Source organism: Trichechus manatus, unplaced genomic scaffold (genome assembly GCF_000243295.1).
Source record: "Trichechus manatus latirostris isolate Lorelei unplaced genomic scaffold, TriManLat1.0 scaffold00001, whole genome shotgun sequence".
Taxonomy (NCBI): Eukaryota; Metazoa; Chordata; class Mammalia; order Sirenia; family Trichechidae; genus Trichechus; species Trichechus manatus.
In genome coordinates this window covers 12,583,619-12,603,097 of record NW_004443937.1, presented here as the reverse complement: position 1 = coordinate 12,603,097, position 19,479 = coordinate 12,583,619, and the positions used below count along the sequence as shown (strand labels likewise).

Sequence of the window (19,479 nt, the reverse complement as noted above, 5' to 3'; positions counted from 1 at the left end):
ATACTGAAGGCTGTAGTCTTTGATCTTCATCAGTAAGTGCTTCAAGTCCTCTTCACTTTCAGCGAGCAAGGTTGTGTCATCTGCATATCGCAGATTGTTAATGAGTCTTCCTCCAATCCTGATGCGGCATTCTTCTTCCTATAGTCCAGCTTCTTGGATTATTTGCTCAGCATACAGACTGAATAAGTACGGTGAAAGGATACAACCCGACACACCTTTTTTTTCTGGTTTTAAACCACCAATATCCTGTTATTCGGTTCGAACGACTGCCTCTTGGTTTATGTACGGGTTCCTCATGAGCACAATTAAGTGCTCTGGAATTCCCATTCTTTGCAATGTTATCTATTATTTGTTATGATCCACACAGTCGAACGCCTTTGCATAGTCAATAAAACACAGGTAAACATCTTTCTGATATTCTCTGCTTTCAGCCAAGATCCATCTGACATCAGCAATGATATCCCTTGTTCCATGTCCTCTTCTAAATCTGGCTTGAATTTCTGGCAGTTCCCTGTCGATGTACTGCTGCAACTGGTTTTTGAATTACAAACAGTACTGCTATAGAAATCATTGAGCATCTCTCTGATTTCATGATAAATTTCCAGGAGGATTACTAAATCAATGGATATAAACATTTTTAAGGTTCTTGATGTTGCATAATTGCTCTCGAGAAAGACTGTATCAGTGTTCATGCCTGTCAGCAACATGAGCGTTATCTATTTCAACACACTGTTATCAATATTGCATATCATCACCGTCAGCTACTTTGAACATACAACTTTTCTCAGCAGGGCTGCCTGTTGAGGAAATAAATCAAATATCTTGCAGCCAGCATGTCCTGGGGTTTTTTAGGTATTGTACAGTGACAGAAAAAGACTGACAAGAATAACCTAAGTACTGGTTGAAAAACTGCTGCAATTATGATAAAAGAGACTTCCAAAGCTAACTCATCATCTACATAACATCATCCCATTCATCCTCATTAGAACAGACTGCACTCAGTCTACTTGGCTACTGGCCATTCAAATACCATCATACCAAAGCTAGCTTTATGATTAAAAAATCCCACTTAATAGGTTAAAAAAAAAAAAAAAAACTGGTTTGTGATGAAGCAGGCAGTTAAGTTCACCTTGCAGAGCTGAATGCAATGAATATACTGGGACAGTCCAATGAATGAACAGGGCACTGGCACTAGGATGAGGACCCCTGTGTCTATTTCCATTTCTGTGCATTTGCTTGCTTGATCAGAGTTTTAAAACACAGAATGTATGGGTCTGAAAGCAGGAGAGGCAACTGGCATTCTGCTCATTTAGGGTAACATAAATTAAAAGTACCCCATCTCCTTTCATCCAAATAAGACTGGCTTATAAAATAAACAATATCACCTGTGAGTACTGTACTCCCTTAAATAATCCACTATATGAAACCAAACAGTCAACGTTTACCCTAATGCAAAGATGAGAAGGTAAGGAGGGGGAGGAGAGCGAGATTAATGGAAACAGAACAAACAGAATGGAAATAACGAGAATGCTGACACACTGTGAAAAATGTAACCAATGTCAAGGAACAATTTGTATAAAAATTGTTAAATGGGAGCCTAATTTGCTGTGTAAACTTTCACCTAAAACACAATAAAATATTATTTAAAAAACAAAACCTGGCACCGTTGGTAATTTTGCAGGGTTTTTTTTTTTTTCCATTTAAATACTTGTTATGTTTCTTTATTTGGCAAGGAAGTGCTTCTGAGCTCTGACTTCCCTCATACTCCTTTGTAAGTAAACATCTCTTCCTTTCTAAATGTCTGCATTTTCCTTTCACATGACCATATTAAAAGCTTTGAAAAGTCCTACAGTATAGAAACTTTAATTTAGCACTTCCCAAACTTTTTTGGAGGCCATATAGTTTATGAGAGCATGGACTCTGATGTCACACCTCTGCCACTTAGTGGATTATTCCATGATCTGTGGAACAGTGTCAGTTCCTGGTTACATGAGATATGGCTGGTAGAGCACCTAAAATAGCACCCGGCACATACATCAGCCCCCAACATACATCAGCTAGTCCTTAAATAGAAGTGACCCTTTCCCAACATTCCAACCTATTCTTAGCTTACATGTAACAATATCCTATAGGATGCCTGTGTTTGGGAAATACAGGATTAAAGTTTTCACATCAGTCCATCTCAGCGTGCAGAAGAAAAAAACAAGATAATCTTGATTTAAGTTCTTATTTCTGCACTTCGGTGTAAAATTTGGGGCAAGTCTCAAGTACTTCTGGGCATAAGTTTTCCTTATCTGTAAAACAAGATACTACAAGGAGTTGCTGTGATTCAATTATAAAACGCTACATAAATGTGCACTGTTTTGTAGATATTTTACGAGCTGTAGACTGGGTTCAAGAATGGTAGAATTAAACCATACAAGAAGGTGGAGAAATAGATAAAATTTCCTATGTAGCCAGCTAGCATTTGCTTCTTCATTCACAAAGACGTAGGAGTATTTCCTCCAACAGGAAAAAATATATATATACAAATATAAATAAGATACACACAGAGATCTTCAAAAAAAGATCTTCTAGAACAAATAAGCTATTAAGTCTTTTCTATGGACACTAAATGCATCAAATGTCTAGCAACTGCTTCCCATAAGCCACCTGGGCCTTGGATAAACTGGCTAAACAGTTAATACACACTAATGCTAACAGAAAACTTTAGTCACTTCTCTATTATTCACACTAATGAAGAGAAGTAACAATACAGATTACACTTAAACTATTACATAACCAAACTATATAGCTATTTTTTTTAGCATTGTTTTCCAAACAGGTTTTGCAAAAATCAATTATTAAAATAAGTTTGTATTTTCCAAGCATACAATTGAATAGGGCTAGGGTTCCAATACTGGTAAGCCACAAGCTCACCAAGGAAAGAGTGTTATGCAACCAAGTTATTTCTATTTCACAGCAGTAATCACAGCTCAGCCATCTGGTTTTGAATTTTCTACAATAAATCATCCATCGCTGCTGTGAGCATTTCTCCAAGTAAATGGGTCTCTCAGTAAGATAAGGGAATCACTCAACCTCTTTCGGCCTCAGTTTCATGCACTGTAAAACGGGAGCAAAGTCTGCCTAGTTGTGAGGTCTACTGATAACGTATAAAAGGGACTTGGAAATATGCGGGACGCTTAACAGATCTTCAGTAAATGGTCCCTGTGTTATTTTCTGCACAATTCTTACTTACTAAATCTATGCAAGTTTAGGTTACACCTGGGTTCTTCGAATTAAATCTTTAGCTTGCCAGCTAGAAAGTCAAAGAGTGGCTGATGGGAAGCAAATGGGCTTTGGGTCCCCCCGATTCTTTAAGGATGTCAAATCAAGTAACAACCTATCGCTGCGTGGTACCCTCATTTGTAAACAATCATAGTATACCTTTACTCAACTCCAAATCTCCTTTTCCAGCTAAACTGTATACTCCGAGACCTGGTCCCCCCATCACCCTGCCCGGCTCCGGCTAACCCCGTCCCTCCTCCCAGCCCACAGGCGGCCAACCTCGCGGCGCAGACTCCTGCGCCCCACTTTCTCCCGCTTTGGCCTCGTGAAGTGTCCCACGGCTCTGGGACTCGGCCACGAGACACGGTCACGAACCCGCTGTGTCCCGGGCTGCGACCACGGCACTAGTTCTGCTTTGAAAAGCCCGACGGAGAACTGAGTAACCTTCCACGAGTTTACTCAGCCTCAGCCTCGGTGTCTTTGGCGGCAGGACTACGGCGTTGCGGCTGCCCAGGGCCCAGGGAAGGGGCCCGAAGAGGCCTGGCGCTCACGGATCCCGCGGCGCCCGACGGACAGCGCTGGCCACCCTTCGGTCTAAAGTGAGGCTTGTGCCGCGGCGCCGCGCACGGACCTGCAAGTGATCTGCTTGGTGCTCATGGTGGTGGGGCTGGGGGCCAGTCGTCACGCCACAGCCTCTCGCTCTCACCACCGGCGCCTCGGCCTTGGCCCTGCCCATCCCGCGCGGCCGCGTCACTTCGGTGCACACCGCTCTCCGCGTGTAGCATCTTTGTAGCGCCGGCCTGAAACCTAGCCGCCGTCACAATTGGTTCCGCCGTCGTGGTGGGGCCGGTCCGGTCCCCACTAACCTTGCCTTCTGTGTCCTGCATTTCTAAGCCTCCAGGGTGGGCCTTTTTGGCGTCTTCGTTCTCCCAGACTTGTCCCTGGTCTTAACTGATAATTCTTAAGACTCCGCCCCCATCTCCAGTGGCATTCCTTAGCAACGTCTGCTGTCCCTAGGGTCTCCTGACACCTTCCCCAGGCCAAGCTCCTGCTTCTCCCTCGCACACTTTAATCCCAAATACTCCTACCCATCCCAGCTTGCACGCTCTAGGCCCCTTTCTCAAACCCTGCCTCAACTTCCGCCAGACCTCCCCTCCGACGTAAGGAATTCCTTAGCCCCCTCCTATCTACTCCTCTTGGGCCTTTTTCAAAATCTCTACTCTCACCCTCCTTTTTAGTCCTTTCCTTTCCGTTCCTGATATTCCTGTGATGTTCATCTTCACTTCCTACAGTGGAAACCCAAAAAGACATTCTTCACACGTCCCTCTGGCCCACTATAATCTTCAGATCCTGCTCCCACATCTCTTTCCAGTGCATCCCCTTCTCTCCAATTCCACCATCTAGTCTAAGGAACCATCATTTCCCTGTCTGGGCCCATGCCATAGTCTCTTAACTGGTCTTCCTGATTCTGCCCTGCCCTCTTCTAGTCTGTTGTCACACAAAACTATTTTTAAAAAGTAAATTGGATCATGTCATTCACCTCCATTACACTTTTCAATGGTTTCCCATTGCTTTTTTTTTTTTTTTTACTTTTTTACCTTTTTAAAAATTGAGCTATAGCATACATAAAATGAACAAAATGTATAATACATATGTTACATAATACATATGTAGCTATTCATATACTCATGAAACTACCACCCAGAGCAAGACAAAGAACATGATTAACACTCTAGAAGGCTCCTGTATGCCCCCCTGAGTCAATACGTACCAAGGGTGATTATTCTCACCTCTATCACCACAAATTAGTTTTGCCTGTTCTTGACCTTTAACTAAAAAGTTTACTAGGTATTCTTTTGCCTGCCTTCTTTAGATTGACGTTGTATCTGTGAGATCTCTCTCTGTTGTTATGTATAGCTGTATGTTGTTCTTTTAGTTTGTCTTCCAGTGAATGAGAATGCTATATACTTCCAATTAATTAGACTTTTTGAAATATCTCTCCGACAAGGTTTTGTAGTTTTCATTGTAGAGGTCTTGAACAACCTTTATTAGATTCATTCTTGGGTATCTAGATGAGTTTTTCTGATGCTTTTTTTTTTTTTTTTTAAGGGAGGTAAGCAACCCATGCTCTGCTTGGAGTGTTCAGGAGAATAAAGACTTTCTCAAGGAAATGAAGGGGAAGTGTGCTAGGCAGAGAGAAAACAGTGAACAGAGGCAGAGCAGGGTAAGTGTGTGGCAAGTGAGAAGTCTATAAAGTACAGAGGGATTAGGGAAAATAGTCTAAAAAAAGCAGATTGGGGCAAAATTGTTAAACGTTTTAGTTATCAGACTAAGGAATTTGATGTCATGTGAGGATCAGCATACATCACTCCAAGCTGAAAAACAGGAGGCTCTACTGCATACTGTAACATTTTCCCAAATGCTACTTGATGATGATCAAGAAGATACAGAGGAGCAATGAGGACCAGTGGCAATGAGCACACATCACACCCAGACTGTGGTCTCTAAATACCATGTCACATTGAACTGATTGTGAGAACTAGTGACAATGTGCCTGGCTGTATTAGAAATGAAATCATTTATTCTTCTAATCATACCCACCCACCCATAACTCCTTCTTACAGGACCTGAACTGGAAAGCGTACTGTTGGATCCAGGGACGTCTGACCCAAGTTGAGCTACTAAGAGTTTCTCTCCTGGAAATTTAGCACAGAGACAAAGGCTGAGCTAGAAGTTTTGAGGTAGCCATGATGAAGCATATATAGGTGGAAGGAATTTTTGTTCAGAGGGGATGAGAAGAGTGAAGCTGATGTGCTATGCAGAGAGAGAGGCCTAACTCTAGATCCTGCATGAGGTTCCAAGAAGTTTCCCTAAATCTTTCCAATAAATCTCTTTTTACTTGAGTCATTCAATGTAGGTTTTTATCCCTTGCGAATAAACAATTCCTGAGTAAAACACTGATATAGTAGGTGCTCAATGACTGGTAATGGCTTTTCTTTTCTCTCTCTCTCTCTCTGCCTCTCTCCCTTCCTTTCTTTCCTCCTCCTCTCCCTCTTTCCCTCTGTTTTTTCCTTCTTTCACTTTCTCTCACCCTTCCTTCCTTCCTTCCAAGCAATAACTACCCATTCCCTCCTCCTACCCCAGTCTCTGGTAATTACTAATTTACTTTCACCTCTATGCATTTGTCTATTCTAGGTATTTCATGTAGGTGGAATCATACACCGTTTGTCCTTTTGTATATGGCTCAGTTCACTCAGTACCATGTTTTCAAGGTTCATCCATGCCGTAGCATGTATCAGAACTTCATTTCTCTTTATGGCTGAATAATATTCCATTGTATGGATAAACCAAGCCGCATTTTGTTTATTTTGATGCTATTTTAAATGGTACTTTGAAAAATTTCCTTATTTTTTGTTGCTTGTATAGAGAAATACAATTGATCTTTGTATATTGACCTGGGATCCAGTTCCTTGCTAAATACATTAATTCTAATGGTTCGTTTGTAGATTCTTTTGGATTTTCTGCATACATAATCGTGCTATCAACAAATAATGACGGTTTTACTTCATTTTGAGTATTTTACCCTTTTTTTCTTACCTACTGCACTGCCTAGGACCTCTGTATAACATTAAACAGAACTAGTAATAGTAGACATCCTTGTCTTATTCTTGAATTCAGAGAAAATATTTAATATTTCATCATTAATTAAAATATTACTCCTATGGTTCCTCAAAAAGTTAAACATAGAATTACCATATGACCCATAGAATTCCACTCCTAAGTATATGCCCAAAAGAACTGAAAGCAGGGACTCAAACAGATGCATGTACACCGATGTTCACTGCAGAATTATTCACAATTGCCAAAAGGTAGAAACAACTCAAGTGTCCATCAATGGATGAATGGATAAACAAAATGTTGTATATCCATACAATAGAATATTACTTAGCCATAAAGAGAAACAAGGTTCTGATACATGCTATGACATGGATGAACCTTGAAAACATTATGCTGAGTGAAAACTGTCAGATACAAAAGCACAAATATTGTGTGATCTTATTTATATAAAATATCTAGACTAGGCAAATGCATACAGAGGAAAACAGATTAGGGGCTGGCGATGGGTGGAGAGGAGGAATGGGGAAACATTGCTTAAGGAACACTGAGTTTCTGTTTGGGGTGATGAAAACTTGGAAATAATGGTGATGCTTGCACAACGTGGTGACTGTAATTAACGTCACTGAATTGTACACTTAAAAATGGTTAAAATGTGTTTAGTTCATTTACATTAAATGTAATATACCAAACCCATTGCTGTGGAGTCAATTCCAACTCATTGAGACCCCGTGTGATATAGCTGGGTTTAAATTTACCATATTGCTGCTTGTTTTCCATTCGTATCATTTGTTATTTGTTTTTTATTTCTCCTTTCTTGCATTCTTTTGGATTGTTTTCCACTATTCCATTTTTCTTTTTATTATACATTTTTAATTATACATTTAAAATTATTCTTTTAGTGATTAGAAATAGTAATATTCACCCATGACTTGTCTATCTCAAATTAATACTATTACCACTTTCTGAGCAATGCAAACAACCATAACAGCTTACCTCCATTTACTCTCCTCCTACCTTTTATGCTATTATTGTCATATATTTTACTTCTGCATATGATTTAAATCCAACAAGACATTGTAATTACTGTTGTTTTAAAATTTGGTGCTCTCCATTTCTTTCAACCATTTGATGTTTCCATCTAGGATCATTTTTATTCAGCCAGAATAACTTTTTTAGTATTTCTCACGCTACAGATCTTCTGGGAATTAATTTTCTCAGCTTCCATTATTTGAGAGAGTTTTTCCCCCTTTGTTTTCTTTTAATACATCTTGTAATTTGTAATAGTTTTAGATTTACAGAAAAATTGTGAAAATAGTACAGAATTCCCATACATCCTACAGCCAGTTTCTCCTATTATTAACATCTTACATTAGTATGATATATTTGTCACGATTAATGGGCCAATACTGATACATTATTACTAGTTTTATTCAGGTTTCCTTAGTTTATACCTTTTTATATTCCAGGAGCCCATCTAGGATACTCCTTAGGCTCCTGTTGGCTGTGACAGTTTCTCAGACTTTCCTAGTTTTCGATGACTGTGACAGGTTTGAGGAGTGCTGGTAAGGTATTTTGTAGAATGTGTCTCAGTTGGGCTTTGTCTCATAATTAGACTGGAGTTTTAGGTTTTTGAGAGGAATATCCCAAAGCTATAGTGCCATTCTTATCACATCATATCAAGGGTATATACTATCAAGATGATTTATCATTGTTAATGTTAACCTTGATCACCTGGCTGAAGCAGGGTTTGCCAGGTTTCTCCACTGTAAAGTTCTCCCCTTTTATATTGTACTCTTGGAAGGAAGTTACTATGCAGAGGCCACACGTAAGGAGTGGGGAGTTAAGCTCCACTTCCTTGAGGATGGAGTATCTACAGAAATTATCTGGAATTCTCTTGTATGGGAGATTTGCCTATTCTCCTTCATTTACTTATTTATTCATTAATTTATATTAGTATGGACACATGGATATTTATTTTATACTTTGACTTACAATCCTATACTAATTAATTTTTTTATTGCTCAAATTATTCCAGCTCTGACCGCTAGGAGCTCTTTCAGTTGGCTCTTGTGTTCCTTTACGTACCACAACACTGTGGTTTTGTCTGCTTGTTTCTTCTTACTGTTTCTTTACTTTCTGGCACTACAGGATGCTCCAGGCTCATCTTGTTTATTTTCTGCTCTGATCCTAGTATCAGCTCAAGGAACTCTGGTTACTTATATTGGAGAAGGTATTAGAAACCAAGATCTAGGTGCTAGGTGTGTTCATTGCTACTGAGTATCATTACCTCTAGACTCTCTCAACTATCAAAGCAAGGAAATATATATATGTACACTAACTTGTATATCCTTTTCATTTAAAACATTATTGTGGTAAAATATCGATTAAAAAAAGTTATTTTAATAATTTATAAGTATACAATCCAGTGACATTAATTACATTCACCGTGTTGTGAAGCTATCACCACTATTTCCAAAAGTTTTTCATCACCCAGCACAGAAACCCAGTACCCATTAAGCAATAACTCCATTCCTCCTTCCCCTCAGTTCCTGGTAACCATGAATCTACTTTTGTTTCTATGCATTTGCCTATTCTAGATAGTTCATGTAAATGGGATCACACAATATTTGTTCTTTTGTGTCTAACTTATTTCACTTAGTGTAATGTTTTCAAGGTCCATCCATGTAGTTGCATGTATCAGAACTTCATTTCTCTTTATGGCTGAATGATATTCCATTGTATGGAAATACCACATTTTGTTTATTCATTCATCTGTTGATGGACACTTGGGCTGTTTCCACCTTTTGGCTATTGTGAATAATGCTGCAGTGAACGTTGGTATATAAATATCTGTTTGAGACCTTGCTTTCAAGTTTTTGGGTCTTTGGGTCTTTTGAGTGGAATTGCTGGGTCATATGGTAATTCTGTTTAACTTTTTGAGAAGCTGCCAAACTGTTTTCCACAGCAGCACCACTACTTTACATTCCCACCAGCGATGCATGAGGGATCCAATTTCTTCATATCCTTACCAACTCCTGTTACTTTCTTTCTCTTTTTTTTTTTTTTTTTAATAAAAGCCATCCTGGTGGGTGTGAAGTAATTATTTCAAAGTGGGTTTTATTTGCATTCCCCTAATGACTAACGATGTTGAGCATCTTTTCATGTGCTTATTGGCCATTTGTTTATCTTCTTCTTTGGAAAAATGTCTATTCAAACCCTTTGCCAATATTTTTATCGGGATATTTGACTTTTTGTTGTTGAGTTGTAGGAGTTCTTTATATATTTTAGATATTATACCCTTATCTGATATGTGGTTTCCATGTATTTTCTCCTGTTCCGTAGGTTGTCTTTTCACTTTTTTGATAATGTCCTTTGATACACAATTTTAAAATTTGAATAAAATTTTAAAATAATAAATTTGAAGTCCAATTTAATAAATTTGAAGTCCAATTTATCTATGCTTTTTTTTTGTTGCGCATGCTTTTGGTGTCATAGCTAAGAATTAATTGCCAAAACAAGGTTATGAAGCTTTACCTTTCTTTTTTCTTCTAAGAGTTCTATGGTTTTAGCTCTTATATTTAGGTCACTGATAAATTTTGAGCTTTTGTTTTTTTGGAATCATTTACCAGGTGTATTAGTTTCCTAGGGCTGCCGTAACAAGTACCACGAAGTGGGTGGCTTTAAACAACATAAATTTATTGTCTCGCAGGTCTGGAGTCTGGAGGCTAGTTGCTTGATTGAATTCAGGGTGTCAGCAGGCCCATGCTCTCAAAGTTCTAGGGAAACATCCTTTTTTGTCTCTCTCAGTTTCTGATAGCCCCAGACATTCCTTGGCTTGCATCTGCAGCATAAGTCCATCTCTGCCTCTGTCTTCACGTGGCCTTCTTCTCTCTGTGTGTCTCTCTGTGTCTCTTCTCTTTTATAAGAACATTACTCAGACTGGATTAGGACTCACCTGAATCCAGTATGACCTCATGTTACCTGATAAAGTCTTCAATGACCTATTTCCAAACAAGGTCACATTCACAGGACTTCAACATATTTGGGGTAGAAGGACATAATTCAAATATAATACCAGGCATTATTTAGAAATAATTTGTTGTTGGGTGCCATCAGGTCGATTCCAACTTATAGAGACCCCATGTGGTAGAGCAGAACTGCCCTATAGGGCTTCATTTTAGGTTTATTTTCATATATGGCATGAGTTAGAGGTCCAAATTATTATTATTATTATTATTTTTTTGCAGGTGGGGATTCAGTATCCCATTTATTTTGAAGGATTTTTTTGTCAAGGTCTAGAACTCTAGGTTGATAGTTATCCCCACACACCCACACTTCAAAATACCATTTCCTTGTCTTCTGGCCTCCATTTTTTTCTGTTACAAAGTCAGCTCTCAATTTTATTTTTACTTCCCTGAAGGTAAAGTTCTCCTTTTCTATGGATGCTTATAAGAAGTTCTAGACCTGTGATTTTCAGTAGCTTGACTATGATGTCCCTAGGATTATGTTCCTAGGGGATATTTTAATTTATCCTGCTTGGGGTTCTTGCATTTATGACATGATGTCTGTCACCAGTTTGGTGAAATTGACAGCCAGTATTTATTCACATATTACTTTTGTTCTAGTCTCTCCTAAAATTCTGAAATAGAGTAACTGATCAGAGTAACTGTGGTTCCAAGAGGGCAGAGAAAAACTCTGTTGCTTTTTTTCTCTCTCACTGTCCTTCTGCCACTTGGCCCCAGATGCAGGTGTGATCATGGAAAGGTTGTGACAGGATGGTGTAAATAAAGCTCCATGTTTATGGCTAGAGAATTTAAAAGAGGAGTCCCAGGGAACCAGAAAGTGCTTGGGTTTACTTCCAATCTGTACATGCATGTATCTGATCCTGAACAGCATACAAAAGTCTTTGAGAACTGAAGAGAAAAACCACTATTGAGGTTCCAGACTGGCCGTGCAGAACCAAATAGCACCAAAAAAGCTTTGAAAACAGAACTGACACTGATAACACAACCCATAGAGAGCTGGTCAGAACTTGTAGCCTGAACACTATTGGGTCAATTGCATGGTAAACAAAAATGTTAAAATTCTCTATAGGATTTAAACAAGACCCAGACTTTGATAACAATATTCAAAATGTACAGAATACAATTCAAAATTATTCCTCATACAAAGAACCAGGAAAAAACTCATATGGAAAAGACAATCAACAGATGCTAACACGGAGAATACAAAAATGTTATGCGACACTATCTAACAGAGACTTTAAAGCATTTCTAGTAAAAATCCTCCAACAAGTATGATGAAATACTTGAAACTAATAAAAAATAGAAAATCACAGCAGAGAAATAAAAAAGATGAAGAATAACCTAATGGAAATTTTAGAAATGAAAAATACAATAGCCAAAAATTAAAAACTCAATGGATAGGCTCAATAACAGACTGAACATAACAGAGGAAACAGTCAGTGAACTTGAAGTTAGATCAACAGAAATTATCCAATATGAACAACAGAGAGAAAAAGAATTAAAGAAAAAAATGAACAGAGCCTCAGGGACCTGTGGGATGATACCAAAGGTCTAACATTCAAGTCACTGAAGTCCCAAAAGGGGAGGAGAAACGGTGTGATGCATAAAAAATATTGGAGGAAATAATGGCTGAAAACGTCCCAAATTTGGTAGAACACATAAAACTACAGATTGAAGAAGCTTAGTGGTTCCCAAAAGGATCAACTCAAAGAAATCCATGTTCAGACACATAATTAAACAGCAGAAATCTAAAGATAAAGAAACATCTTGAAAGCAGAGAAAAATGACACATTACGTACAGGTGAACAATGGTTCTTCTATTCTTGAGTATGTTTGACAATTAAAAGCAAAAATTATTATATTTTCTGATGGATTTTCAGTGTATGTGGATATAATGTGGTGAAATGAGTTCCTTTATGTAGCCTTTTGTCTTGGTTCTTCGTAAAAACAGCTCGAGAGATTTTCCCCTGAGCCCTGAGTAGTTATTTTTGCCCTCATTTTCTACCCCAGAGGGTTTTTTACTTTTGTCCAGGTTGACTGACATTTCCTGAGCAAGCTGTAAACAGCTTGTGGTTTGATACTCTTTGTCTGGTCCTGGGCTGCAGCCTGCCCTGTGATTGGTATGCAGCTTGCAGGGATTGGCCAACAGACTATGCAGATGAGGTGACTATAGCCTATTATGCAAATGAAATGTCTGTGGCCTACTGAGAGGGGATTGGCCAGTTTGTGGCCCCCTACTGGGAGGGGCCATGCCTTGAAATTGACATGGAGTTATATGTGTGTGTGTATATATATATATATATATATATATATATATATAGCCAGCCAGCCCCATAGAGGTTTTTGAGAAAGAGAGAAACAGCAAGACGCAGAAGGAAGAAGAGAGAAGTAGAGAGAGAGAGGAGGCAATGAACCTCCTAAAAAAGCTATAACACAGTCAAGGGCTGTAACACTGAAAGGGGCTCAGCAGTAGAGCTGGTGATGACAGGCCTGGAAGGGGCCCTGTGGCAGACTTGGTGGTGACAGATGGCAGGGCCAAGAGGACCCTGTCCTCAGGAGGCCGAGAGGAGTCCTGTCCTGAGGGGGCAGAAAGGAGGCCTGCATGGCCAAAAGTAGCTGAGCTATCCTGCACTGAAGAAGGAAGCCTTTGCCTACATGCATCCTGATCCTGATCCCGAGTTGTACCCTGTTGCTTCCTTAATAAACAGCTTAACTTTAACTATGGTCTGTGAGTTCTGCGTGGCCATTGCAATGGGTTATTGAACCTAGAAAAGAAGCAGAGAGTGCTGTGGGAGGGATGGCTGGTGTCAGAACTGGTTTGGAGGGTGGAGGTATGTCTGAACTCCACCTCACAGGAATCAGCTTTGGGCTGATCCTGGTCATTATCTCCCCTGAAGTTAGACAGGTTCTGACATTAATATTACTATCACTACTATCACCCTTTTACAAACATATAACACAATTATAACATAAAGAGGGGCAAGGTAAGCGATCTATATGGTGATAAGGTTTCTATATTTCATTTGAAGTAGTAAAAGATTGATTCCAAGTAGACTGTGATAAGTATACATGTTGTAATCCCTAGGGTAACCACTAAAAAACTATACAAAAAAAATTATAAAAAACACAAAAGATAAATTAAAATGTAATACTAAAAAATGTTCAAATAACACAAAAGAAGTTAGGAAAGGGGAAACAGAGGAATGAAAAACAGGGAAAACAAGTAATAAAACACTAGACATAAATCTAAACATATCGATAATTACATTAAATGTGAATGGTCTAAACACACCAATTAAAGGACAGAGATTGTCAGAATGGACTCAACTATATTATATCTACAATAAACTCATTTTAAAGTAATGATGTAGGTAGGTTAAAAGTAAAAGAATGGAAATAGATACACTATTAAACACAAAAAGAGCCCTAGCGGCACAGTGGTTAAGCACTCAGCTGCTAAGCAAAAGGTCAGTGGTTTGAACCCACCAGCCGCTTCATGGGAGAAAGATGTGGCAATCTGCTTCCACAAAGATTACAGTCTAGGAAATGCTATGGGGCAGTTCTACTCTGTTCAAGAAGGTCACTATGAGTCGGAATCGACTCAGTGGCACACAACAACAACATTAAACACTAATCAAAAGAAAATGGGAGTGTTATATTAATTTCAGATGAATTAAACTTTGCAGCAAACAAAATTATCAAGAGTAAGGAGGGGTATCAAAAAAGATAAAAGAGCCAATTCACCAAGATGACACAATGATACTAAATGCATATGCACCAAACAACAGATATTCAAAATACATGAAGCCAAACCTGACATAAATTATAGGAGAAATAGACAAATTTTCAGTTACAGTTGGAGAATCAACATTCCTCTCTTAGTAATCAACATAACTAGACAGGAAATCAGCAATGATATAGAACTGAACATCATCAACCAACTGGATCTAATTGCTATTTATAGAACACTCCACCCAAAAGGAGCAAAATATACATTTTTTTTCCAGTGCACACGAACCATCCACCAAAATAGACCATATTCTGCATCATAAACCAATATTTAAAAATTGAAATCATACAAAGTATGTTTCTGACCATAATGGAATTAAACAAGAAATTAATAGCAGAAAGATAACAGGAAAATCTCTAAACACTTGAAAATTAAACAATGCATGTAATCCATGGATCAAAGAGAAAGTGTCAAGAGAAACAGAAAATAATTTGAACTAAATGAAAATAAAAATGCCATATATAAAAATCTCTATGCACATACATTCAATCCAACTGGAAGAGATACACAGTTATGACAAAATTCAGTATCCATTCATGATAAAAACTTAAAGAAAACTAGCAATAAAAAGGAATTTTTCAACCTGATAAAGGTCATCAACAAAAAATCTACAGCTAACATAATACTTAATAATGGAAGACTGAATTTTTCCCCTAAAGATTGGAAATAAAGCAAGGATGTCTACTTTTACCATTCCTATTCAGCAGTAAGAAAAGAAATAACCCAATTGCAAAATGGACAAAAGTCTTGAACAGACATTTCACCAAAGAGGACATACAGATGGCCAAAAGGCACATGAAAAGATGTTTGACATCATTAACCATTGTTATTAGGTACCGTCAAGTCAGTTCCAACTCATAGTGACCCTATGTATAACAGAATGAAATGCTGCTCCATCCTGTATCATCCTCACAATAATAGGTATGTTTGAGCCCATTGTTGCAGCCACTGCGTCAATCCATCTCATTGAGGATCTTCCTCTTTTCACTCACCTTCTACTTTACCAAGGGCCCTGGTGGTGCAGTGGTTAAGCATCTGGCTACTAACCAAAAGGTCAGCAATTTGAATCCACCAGCCACTCCTTGGACACCCTATGGACCAGTTCTACTCTGTCCTGTAGGGTCGCTATGAATTGGAACCGACTCTATGGCAATGGGTTTGTTTTTTGTTTTTGTTTCTACTTTATGAAACATGATGTCCTTCTCCAGGGACTGGTCCCTGCTGATAACATGTCCAAAGTATGTAAGATGAAGTCTTGCCATCCTCCCTTCTAAGGAGTACTCTGGTTTTACTTATTCCAAGACAGATTTGTTTGTCCTTCTAGCAGTCCATGGTATATTTAATATTCTTTGCCAACACCATAATTCAAACACATCAGTTCTCTTCCATTAGGGAAATGCTAATTAAAACCACAATGTGATACTACTGCATACCTATTAGAATGACTAAAATAGAACCTACTGACAAAGCCAAGTGCTAGTGAGGATTCAGAGCAACTGGAATTCTCATACATTGTTGAAGGGAATCCAAAATGACACAGTCACCCTGGAAAACAGTTTGGCAATTTCTTTAAGAGTTAAACATATAGTTACCATATACCCAGCAATCCCAGTCCTGGGTATTTGCCCTAGAGAAATGAAAACTTACATTCGCACAAAATATATCAGCTCTATTCATAATCACCAACAAATGTTCTTCAGCCAATGAATGAACGAGCCAACTTTGGTTCTTCTGTATAATGGAATATTACTCAGCAGTAAAAAGGAATGAACTACTGATAATCTTAGCAACATGGATGAATCTCATAGGCATTATGCTGAGTGGAAAAAGCTAGTTACAAAATTATAAAATGCTGATGAGACAAACCAAAGAAGACCTAAATAAATGGAGAGGCATACTTTGTTCATGTATTGGAACACTCAACACAGATGTCAATTCTCTCTAATCTGATGTATAGAAATGCAATTTCTATCAAAATCCCAGAAAAGTTTTTGTAAACATAGGCAAGTTTATTCTAAAATTTATATGAAAAGGCATAGGCCCTAAAATACCTAAAACAATCTTGACAAAGAAGAATAAAGTTTGAGGAATCACTCTATCCAATGTTAAGGTTTACTAGACATAAGTAAAGAAAGTGAATTTGTCATAAGAAGTTTCTCTAAACTCTCAGCACTAGCTTCACTACTTTTAGTAAATCTAACACTTTTCTAAAATAAAGTTTATTTAAAAAAATATTTCCACAAAGAAAAGTCAGGCCCAGGTATTTCCACTGGCGAAATCTACCAAACTTATAAGGAAAAAATAATACCAATTCTATGCAAACTCTTTCAGAAAAATAGAAAAGGAGGGAACACTTCCCAACTCATTACATGAAACCAGAATTATGCAAATATCAAAGCCAGGAAAAGACATAACAAATAAACTAGAGAACAATATCTCTCAGGAACATAGATGTATTGATTTTCAAAAATGGTGCCAAGGCCAAATGTATAGACATCAGTTCATCAGTGGTTACCAGAGGCAGGAGGGAGGGGAAAGGGTGAACCATTGTTTAGGAAGCAGTGAGTATTTGTTTATGGTGACAGGAAATTTGGCAATGATTATAGGTGGTGGTTGCACAATGTGATTAATGTAATTGATATCACTAAATTATACACCTCAAAAATGTTGAATTGACAAATGTTGTGTTATATATATTTACAACTTTTTAAAAAACTTTCTAAGGCAATTCAATGGGGGAAAGGATGGTCTTCTCAAAAACTGTTGCTGAAAAAATTGGATTTCCATATTTTTAAAAAAGATGAACCTTGACCCTTACCTCACACTATAGACAAAAACTTACTCAAAATTGATCACAGACTGAAATGTAAGAGCTAAAACTATAAAACTTTTGGAATTAAACAGAGAAAATTTTTATGACCTTAGATTAGGCAAAGATTTCTTAGCTATGACATCTGAACAGTATAAGAAAAACATGACAAACTGGACTTCATCAAAATTAAAAACTTTTGCTTTTCAAAAGACATCACTAAGAAAAGAAAAGACAAGCCACAGGAGAAAATACCTGCAAATCATTTATCTGACAAAGGACTTGTATTTAGAATATATAAAGAATTCTTACAACTCATTAATAAGATAAAGACCTAATTTAAAAGACAGGAACACACTTTACCAAAGAAAATATATGAACGGCAAATAAGCACATGAAAAGATGCTCATATCATCAACATCGTTAATAATTAAAACCAAAAAATCAAACCCATTGCCATCAAGTCAATTTTGACTCTTAGCAACCCTATGTGTTACAAAGTAGAACAGCTCCATAAGGTTTTCTTGGCTGTAATTTTTATGGAAGCAGATCACTAGGCCTTTCTTCTGCAGTGCTACTGCTAGATTCAAATTGCCAACTTTTAGGTTAGTAGTTGAGCACAAACTGTACCACCTAAGAACCTCATTAATAATTAGGGAAATAGAAATTGAAATCACAATGAGATACCATTACACACCCATTAGGATGGACAAAATCATAAACACTGACAATACCAAGTGTTGGTGAGCATATGGAGAAACTAGAACACTCACACACTATTGGTAGGAATGTAAAATGGCACAGCCGCTTTGGAAAACAGTTTGGCAGTTTCTTAAAAAGTTAACCATACACTTACCATGTAACCAGACAATCCCACCATTAGGGATCTACCCAAGAGCAATGAAAATATGTATCCACACAAAGACTTGTACATGAATGTTCATAGCAGCATTATTCAGAATAACCTAAAACTGCAAACAATCCAAATGTTTGCCATCTGGTGAATAGATAAACAAAATGTGGTATATTCATATAATGGAATACCACCACCACTAATTGCCATCGAGTTGACTCTGACTCACGGTGACCCTATGTGTGTCAGAGTAGAACTGTGCTCCATAGAGTTTTCAATGTTGATTTTTCGGAAGTAGATTGCCAGGTTTTCTTCTGAGGCACATTTGCGTGGACTTGAACTTCCAATATTTCAGTTAGCAGCAGAGTGCATTAAACATTTGCAACACCCAGGGACTCCAATGGAATACTTGTCACCAATAAAAAGAAAAAAAACTACTGATACATGCAACAACATGGATGTATCTAAAAAAACATTATGCTAAGTAAATTAAGCCAGACACAAAAGATGATATATTGTATGATTTCATGTATACGAAATTTCTAGAAAAGGCAAAACTATAGAGATAGAAATAAGATCAGAAGTTGCACGAGGTCAGGATTGGAAGAGAGGACTGACTGCAAAAGTACATGAGGGAACTTTATGGTAATGTTCTAAAACTGGATTGTGGTCATGATTGTACAACTTTATAAATGTACTAAAACTCATCAATATGTACTCATAAGATGTGTGAATTTCATGGTATGTAAATTATACTTCAAGAAAGTTGCTAGGGCCGGCCAACATGGCACTATAGACAGAAACACCAAGCCATCCCTCCACAGCAAATACCCAAAAAACTAAGTCAAACGAGACAAATGTCAAGCCTGAAACCCTAAACATCAACTGAAGAGATAAAGAACACAGCCAAGCACCTAATGGAATAAGAAACTGACAGAGAACAGAGAGTGAGGAGAGATATGTGCAGAGGTCCCCTATCAGCTAATGCATCATGGATTCGCCATCTTGGACTCCTGTCGGAGATTGGAGAACAGGAAGTATGGGAAAGCAGCTTCACGGAGCTCCCAGAAGAAGACAGAACAACCGGTAACCAGTGATATATGCTTTCCCACCCCCC

The 19,479-nt window shown here is 38.0% G+C and overlaps 1 protein-coding gene across 1 annotated transcript in view; it reads right to left on the bottom strand.

Moving 5' to 3' along the window:
- Positions 1-4,104, bottom strand: part of MKRN2 (makorin ring finger protein 2) — a 39,222-nt gene extending 35,118 nt beyond the window's left edge. Inside the window, exon 1 of the mRNA XM_012554157.2 lies at positions 3,899-4,104. Coding sequence (XP_012409611.1) covers positions 3,899-3,924 — 26 coding nt within the window. The 5' untranslated portion in view covers positions 3,925-4,104. The remainder of the gene's footprint in view (positions 1-3,898) is intronic.
- Positions 4,105-19,479: the final 15,375 nt, after the last annotated feature.